The following is a 7,847-nucleotide window of genomic DNA, read 5'->3' on the forward strand; positions in this document are numbered from 1 at the left end:
CTTGTGAGGCCTCTTTCTAGGCACAGCTATTCTTCTTCCCAGGATTTTCCCACTCCAGCCCATTGTGAGGACAGCACAGATGATTGTGATATTAATAACAAAACAATTAGCTTGTATGCAGTGCTTTGCAGATCCTATAGGATCTTTTTTTTTTTTTTTTAAACAGAGTCTTACTAAGTTGCCCTCAGTAGAGTGCCATGGCATCACAGCCCACAGCAACCTCCAACTCTCGGGCTTAAGTGATTCTCTTGCCTCTGCCTCCCGAGTAGCTGGGATTACAGGCACCCGCCACAATGCCTGGCTATTTTTGGCTCCAGTTGTCATTGCTGTTTAGCAGGCCTGGGCGGAGCTTGAACCCACCAGCCTTGGTGTATGTGGCCGGCGCCCTACTCACTGAGCTACAGGGGCTGAGCCCTATAGGATCTTTTTTAATTTGTTTTTTGTATTTTTTTTTTTTTTTGTGGTTTTTGGCCGGGGCTGGGTTTGAACCTGCCACCTCTGGCATATGGGACCGGCGCCCTACTGCTTGAGCCACAGGCGCCGCCCTGTTTTTTGTATTTTATTAGTGCCCCATTGAGCCCCCAGCCTCACTCTGTACTTCCTGTGCCACCTGCCTTTGAAGTCCCAGGTCCTGGGAGAGAAGGGACTTCATGCTGAGGACTTGCATGTGGGAGTCTGTCCTTAAACTTGATGCATGTACAGAGGGCTTCACACTTTACTGAGACTTCCTTGCATTCTCCCTTTTATATTGATAATATCTGTTGATGTGCTTGATTCCCTGACCAGGTTGTTCCCTCCTGTGAGGGGCACTATAGCTTGTACACCACAGTATAGTTAGCTTTTGGCAGATGACTGGTAAGGAAGAGGTGTTAAGTGTTTCATGTACATTATCTCATCTGAATTTCATCACCTCCCTGAAGGATAAATATTAATACCCATCCCTGTTTAATAGACAAGGCAACTGAGGCTGAGAAAGGAAGAAATTTGTTGAAAGTGTAGTTAGGAACAGAAAGGATTCATTGCTTTCCCTTGCTGTTCTTCTGGCTCCGGTGTGTCAACTTTGCCCAGAGCCCCCCAACTTCTAGCCCTAAAAACTGATAGCAATTCCAATTCATGGAGTTAGAACTTAGGTGAGAGTAATTAGAGACAGCTGCCAACCCTCTGACTCCCTACACTACTGCTTCTCCCCAACTCTGAGTATTGTCCAGCAAGGGCCCAAGCCCTTCTACCAACTCAGGCAGCCCTTTAACTTCAGACTTTGGGAGCTGGGGGATTTAATCGCTTTGGGGGTTATAGACTAGGCATTCTCTGCCAGATATTCTTTACTGGAAACCCAAGAGCTGTTGGGCAGTTCCTACCTAGGATCAATAGTTGGTTGGTTTTTTTTTTTTTTTTTGGAGATAGTTTCACTTTGTTGCCCTCTGTAGAGTGCTGTGATATCACAGCTCACAGCAACCTCCAACTCCTGGGTTTAAGCGATTCTCTTACCTCAGCCTCCCGAGTAGCTGGGATTACAGGCACCCGCCACAATGCCTGGCTATTTTTTTTTGCAATTTTTGGCCAGGGCTGGGTTTGAACCCACCACCTCCAGCATATGGGGCCGGCGCCCTACTCCTTTGAGCCACAGGCACCACCCTTCCTGGCTATTTTTTGTTGCAGTTTGGCTGGCCGGGTTCAAACCCGCCACCCTCAGTGTCTGGGGCCGGTGCCCTACCCGCTGAGCCACAGGCGCCTCCCTGACCAATAAGTTTTATTCCTTCCTAGAAACTGCCCATCAGAGCTAAGGTGGTGCTAGTTTGGCAAGTGGAGAGAAAGGAAAAGGGACATCATTTCGTTGAGCAGCTCCTGGCTTCACTCCCCTACCCTCACATATATCTGAAGGGCCAACAGGGAGTCAGAGTTCACATAACCAGTTGGAGGTGGGAGGCCAGAACAACAGCAAAAGGCTCCTGGGGAGACAGGAAATTGTCAAGTAGTCTGCGACGGGTTCTTCCCCTTAGAGTGTGGATGACGGGCTTCTGTAACTACCCCTGCCCTTCTGGTCTTCCCTTGGGGGAAGGGGTTAGGATCAGGACAGACATTAGAGCTCAGGAAGGGGTTAGTATTTGTCTGAAGTTAGGGTTAGGGCTAAGGTTCAATCTAGACCTAGGAAAAGGGAGAGGATTAGAGTTAGTTATAGGTTTAGGGGCATAGGCGGGATTAGAACTCCTGCCCATTCCAGTGAATGTGCATACAATTGTATCATATTGGTGTTGTTAGTAAAGAAATACTCATTTTGGCTCTTTATGCGAATGGCTAGCTTAATGGTTTGGTTGTGGACCACACTTGTGTTTCCTTTTGGTTACACTGGTTTAAGCTTTGCTTGTACTTTATTTGGATTCTAATTCTCCTGCTCCCTTCTCTCTCACAATCATCTTTGAGATTATGAGTCCAAGACTAGAATTTATTACCTGTTGCCTAGACTCCCCTGAGCCCAAGGTTGGGAACCAGAGTCCTAATAAGGCATTTATTTACCTTTCCTTTTTTTGGTGAGGGGGAGCACTTCACTCCTGTCCCATGACCTGACTACAGCTGAAGAAAAGAAGCTTCAGGGGCCAATAAGTCTACATGGGGGCAGCAGCATCCTTTTTTTTTTTTTTTAAGAGACAGAGTCTCACTTTGTCACCCTTGGTAGAGTACTGTGGCATCACAGCTCACAGCAGCCTCCAGCTCTTGGGCTTAGGCGATTCTCTTGCCTCAGCCTCCCGAGTAGCTGGGACTACAGGCACCTGCCACAACGCCCAGGTATTTTTTTGTTGCAGTTTGGCCGGGCCCTGGTTTGAACCTGCCACCCTTGGTATATGGGGCCAGCACCCTACTCACTGAGCCACAGGTGCCACCCAGCAGCATCCTTTCTGATTTAGTTTCTTTTCCTACTTTTCAGAACATCTGGCCATCACTCAGTTGTAACTATTTTCATAACTCTTCCAGGTAGGAAAAGCAGGTGCAGTTTGTTTGTTTAATCCCTGTTTACCAAGTATATTCACTTGCTCATGGAGTTGGTGTTAGATGAGGAAGAACCTCGCAGGGTCTTTGCTTCCTGACCATGTTCTTTTCTCAGAAGAGCTGGATCCCCAGTGGCTTCATTATGGTCATGGAAAGCTCAGAATCTCAGGGTCTCCTTGTAGGGCCAGGAAACCAGTCCCCCAACAATGCATCCTATTTGTTTAAGAGAGGTAAACCCTCAAGCCTGGCAGTGGTAAAAGGAGGGGGAAGGGGACACCACAAACAATGTTGTGTTCAGGATTTGAGGAAAAGCCACCAAGTCATTGATAAAAATAGAGATTTTATTCTACAGAGGAAACTGCTACGTTGGTGGGGCAAGGAGCCACTAACAGCTACAGTGAAAGGAAATACTGAATCCATTAGGTAAAGTCATCTTTGAGAAACTGAGAAGAGGGACTGGAAGAGGCTGGAGGGCAAAAGAAGAGAAGAGCAGAGAGAGGTTGGGGTGGAGATGGTCTCTGCAAACCTTGCTGGAACCCAGCACAATAAATAGTTTTATTTACAACAACCAAGCTTGTGGCTTTGTATCCACATTTCAGTGCAAATTATTTACACACTGATGAGGAGGCAGGACAGGAAGGGGTAGGAGGTGGCTCAGGGAGGCATGGCTCACAGCTGTTCAGTGGCTCCACAACAGAGGCTGGGAAAATGGGGATATCTGGTAGGTCCCTCAACCTCATTTCCACATCACCACAGCTGCCCTTACACCGTAGAACAGGCGTCCTCAAACTTTTTAAACAGGGGACCAATTCACTGTCCCTCAGACTGTCGGAGGGCCGGACTATAGTTAAAAAAAAAAAAACTATGAACAAATTTTTATGCACACTGCACATATCTCATTTTAAAGTAAAAAACAAAACAGGAACAAATACAATTCACACCGCTTCATGTGGCCCGCGGGAAGCAGTTTAAGGACGCCTGCCCTGGAACCTCCTGCTTCAGCTGCAGGTGGGGAGAAGAAATGCCCTGATGCCCAGGTGTGTGTTCAGGGTCTGCCCTCCTGGCAGGAGAATGGGAAGTGGCCTGAGAGGACCCGGAGAAAACACAGGACAAATGGGAAGAAGAAAGGCAGAGAGGTCGCTTGAGCAGTGGAACAGGCAGAGTACCACCGTCAGGAGCTGAGCCGGGTTGGGGGAGGGACGCATCCTTCTCACACCTCCTGGCCAAGCAAGGGGCAGTGCAACAAGGGGTCTCCCGCGGACAGGGAGGGAGGTAGGTCGGGGCAGGTCCATCTGGACACAAGAGGGTTTGTGCTGCCCCAGGCAAGTGGTTTGAGGAGTCCCCAGGTGGAAGGAAGTGGGAGCGATGTGATACGTATGAAACACTAGGAGTGTGGCTGAAGGTGCTGGGATGGGCTAATAGCAGGGTCTTCGAGTGCCAGCGAGTCTGTTTGTGGGTGGTCATGAGGAGAGCGTTTCTAGGGGGCGAGTCCATGCAGTGCCTCACAGACACTCGTGCAGTACGCGCGTGTGTGTGCAGTTGCGACAGCTGACGTGGCAGCACCAGTGGAACGTGCAGTTGCAGCGCTCAGTGACGCGCTGCGTGCGCGTGCGGTGGCCCCGGCCACAGCAGAGCAGCTCGCAGCCGTCCAGCGCGGGCGACGAGCTGTTACAGGCGCGTCCTGCAGTGCCCGCTGTACCCAGGCGTCCGCTGTAGGTGCAGAAGTTCGGTGATTTCTCGAAGTATACGAGGTCGTGCGGGGAGGGTGGCTTGTGGGCCGGGTCTTCAGGCTCAAGGCGCAGCAGCTCCGCCCGCGACGCGCGGTTGCTGCCGCGGTTGCCGTAGAGGACGCGGGAGGCGCCGTCAAAGCGGTCGCGCAGCACGTCGCCCACGGCGCGCAGTGTGGGCAGCCGCATCCAGCACGTGCGCACTGTGCACGAGCCAGACATCCCATGGCACTTGCACTCTTGGCGCATCTCGGAGAACACGGTCTGGCGGGAGGAGGAAATAAAGAGTGTCCCAGGCCGCAGGGCTAGAGCCAGAACCCCAATTCCCGCCAGAGCTACAATCCCTGATACCGCCCCCTTCCGGATGATGCTGGGACCGGACCTAGCCAAAGGCCCAGGCCTAGCTGAGCCACTGGAAGGGAGGTGAGAAATGTCCCGCTGAGATTTGAAACTGGGACAAACTGTGCTCCAAGCCAGTTTGTTTCGGCCAGTTTCGTTCTCTCAGCCGACTTTTCAAATCTGCACAATGCGGTGTGTGTGTGGAGGGGAGCATAGGCAATACATTCTGTGGTTTGTATGACACCTAACCTCCTCTGTTCCACCTGCCCTCAGTGGAGGCATCCTTTTGCCCTCACTCTAGTTTCTATTCTCTGGCTTCTTTCCAAGCCTCAGGACGCCCTCTCCTGGTGCCTAATCACCTAACGTTACTTCCCCAACCCGCGGTTAGCCCCTGCCACTCCGCTTGGGGTGCAGAGCCCCTTAAGCCGGCTCACCGTGCGGCCCGCCTCATTGTTGTGAAGGTTCATGAGAAAGCGCAGGTCCCGCCCTTTCTCTCCAGAGTCCACGAACTCCCGGCCGAAGACGCGGCCGAAGTCAATGTTGTCGCTGCAGCCCCCCCAGTGCCAATCAGGGCCCCCAGGGCCGCGCCTCCGGTAGTCGCATGTGCAGGACTCAATGGAGCCCTCTGAGCAGGAGCGGGCCACCGAATGGGTGACCCCGGCGGAGGTGATGGCGAAGATAAAAGCCGTTTCCCGACAGCCTGTGGAAGAAGGGAGAGGGAGGATCAGCAAGGAGGTAACGGCTCAGTGGAGAGCTTGGGACCCTGGAGTACCACGCCCCGACTCCACCCTTAGAGTCCTGAGAGCCCGGCGGCTCTGTGTTGAAAAGCTAGTTTGATAGAGAAACCAGACGCGTGGATGGCACCCACGTACACCGTGGTAATCATGCCTTACTGAAACTCTTCAAGGGTATTTTGGCTGTAAAGCAGAAGGGGGACAGCACAAAAGAGAAAAACCAAAAAGAAGGGAGCGAGAGAACTATGCATCGCTAAGACCTCTTCGAATCCCAAGCTTTGGCCCATTTTGGCGATGCAAGCCTTGCAGGGTAGGAAGCAAGACACACCCACAGAGCAGCTTCCCAAATTGGGGGAAAACGCGGGTCAGCCTGCGTCCATAACCAGGAACTTGGTTTCTCTGAGGCAGTAGCTCAGAAAAGTTAAGCTTGGTCCCCAGGGTTTATGGGTGGAAAGCCACTGACAGAGTCTGGCCTGAAGCTAGCTGTGGGCACTAGACACTTGGTGGGTTGATGAGTGACCTTGCAGGCGCCTGAGAAACCTTCCCTGCACTCGCCCGCCCATGCCCTGGGGGTGACCCCGCGTTTCCCCTAGTCCCGGAAGCGCGCCTTCCTGGGCACCCACCTCGGTTGACGATCTTGCCGAAGAGGTGGGGCCCTGGAGCTGTGGGGCAGTTCCAGCGGCGATTCCGGAACTGCCACTTGCACTCGCGCACTGCACTCTGCAGCCCCCCGCTCACGCTGTGCAGGATCCCCGGGTTCTGGCGAATCAGACGCCGCTGTTTGCGGCTCAGCAGCTGCAGACTGGGCTCCAGCACCAGCTGCAGACTTTTGGAGTCAGTAAGCAGGTTCGTGGAGGAGGCTACATTCACGATGCCCCTGGTGGGACGCATGATAGACGCTCAGGCTGGGAAGGGGACCTGAGCCCTAGCCGTAAAGGCTGTGTCCACCTGTTCTCTGTCTGGTGTTATGTGGAGAGAGTGATGGGAGATCACTAATAAGGTAATGACTCCTGGCTAAGAGGCTCATTAGTTTGAACGAACTGGGCTTCCAGACTTTTGTGTGCCTCGGAGTCCCAAGGGCTACTCTCAGAGGAGCCCCAGGTCTGGCGACTGAGTAGAGGCATGGGGAACCCGGAGACTGGCTGTCTACCTTGGCTTTCCGAGCCTCCTTCCGGTCAGTTTGAGCGAGGAAATCATGACCTGCAGCCCTTGCCCACCCAAGGCGTGAAATAGTTGGGAGTCCCACCCTCTTCTCGCGTCCTTTCTTAGCGAACACCCGGCCCTTCGCTCCCAGAGGTGGAGAAACCTGTGTTGTGGCCCGCGCTGTGAGGCTGGTGCTCAAAAGGGAAGGACGGTGCTAGGTTAGACTGGGCTCCCTGCCTGGGGTATCTTAGGCGGATCGTTCTCCCCACTACAGCAGAGCAGGAGTCTCTGGGGCAGTACTACGCCAGAGCGCCCCTCGGTGTCGCAGAGGGAAGTCAGAGCACCGAAGGGAGCCTGTCCGCGGACGGATCCCAGAGCGTGGGAGCTGGGTAGGGTTGGCCCCTGGCCGTGTGCCCCAGGACAAGTGGCGACCCCGCACCAGCTCACTTACCACCATCGGCCACTGCTGTTGGCAGCCAGGGCTGCGGGCAGAGCTGCCAGTGCCAGCAGCAGCGTAGCAGAAACACAGCCAGGCTGGAGCGTCCAGTGCCCCATGGCCTACTTTGCCCGCTCTGTGCTGCAGTTGCGGCGACTTTGGCTGCTGCCCACGACGGTGGGACGCGACGCGGCGGTGGCGGCAGTGGCGAGAGTTCCCAGTCTGGCTTTAACAACACTGGGGGCGGGCGGAGGACAGCATGGCTCGCGGTCCCGGCTGGTGGGCTGAGGCGGCCACGGCGAGCGGCACCGCCTCTTATAGTTGCGGCGCTGGCTGAAGCGACGGGAGGAGGCTGCCCCTCCGGAGCCGCACTGTGGCACTAGGGCGCACCGGTTAGGGACGCAGACAATGGGCAACGAGCGGAGCCTTGGCTCCCGCACGTCTGAGCCTAAAGCTGACGCGCTGACCGTCGGGGCTCACCCC

General features: G+C 54.1%; 1 protein-coding gene across 1 annotated transcript; it reads right to left on the reverse strand.

Annotated features, from left to right (window-relative positions):
- Positions 1-4,450: 4,450 nt before the first annotated feature.
- WNT1 (Wnt family member 1) lies at positions 4,451-7,514 on the reverse strand. Its single transcript, XM_053557465.1, has 4 exons — positions 7,380-7,514; positions 6,409-6,662; positions 5,486-5,751; positions 4,451-4,976 (listed from the first exon to the last, which is right to left on the reverse strand). Exons 1-4 carry the CDS (start codon positions 7,481-7,483, stop codon positions 4,488-4,490), a joined length of 1,113 nt encoding a protein of 370 aa, XP_053413440.1. The 5' UTR covers positions 7,484-7,514; the 3' UTR covers positions 4,451-4,487.
- Positions 7,515-7,847: the final 333 nt, after the last annotated feature.

The sequence above is a fragment of the Nycticebus coucang genome, chromosome 12 (assembly GCF_027406575.1).
Source record: "Nycticebus coucang isolate mNycCou1 chromosome 12, mNycCou1.pri, whole genome shotgun sequence".
Lineage (NCBI taxonomy): Eukaryota > Metazoa > Chordata > Mammalia > Primates > Lorisidae > Nycticebus > Nycticebus coucang.

What these genes read in the sequence shown, in the direction of transcription:
- WNT1 (XM_053557465.1), bottom strand. Translation starts at nt 7,483, where the DNA reads ATGGGGCACTGGACGCTCCAGCCTGGCTGTGTTTCTGCTACGCTGCTG. An exon ending in AACAGCAGTGGCCGATGGTG is followed by an intron (nt 6,663 to 7,379) that starts GTAAGTGAGCTG and finishes GCGTCCCACCAG; the next exon opens with GGGCATCGTGAATGTAGCCT. An exon ending in ACAATGAGGCGGGCCGCACG is followed by an intron (nt 4,977 to 5,485) that starts GTGAGCCGGCTT and finishes TCCTCCCGCCAG; the next exon opens with ACCGTGTTCTCCGAGATGCG.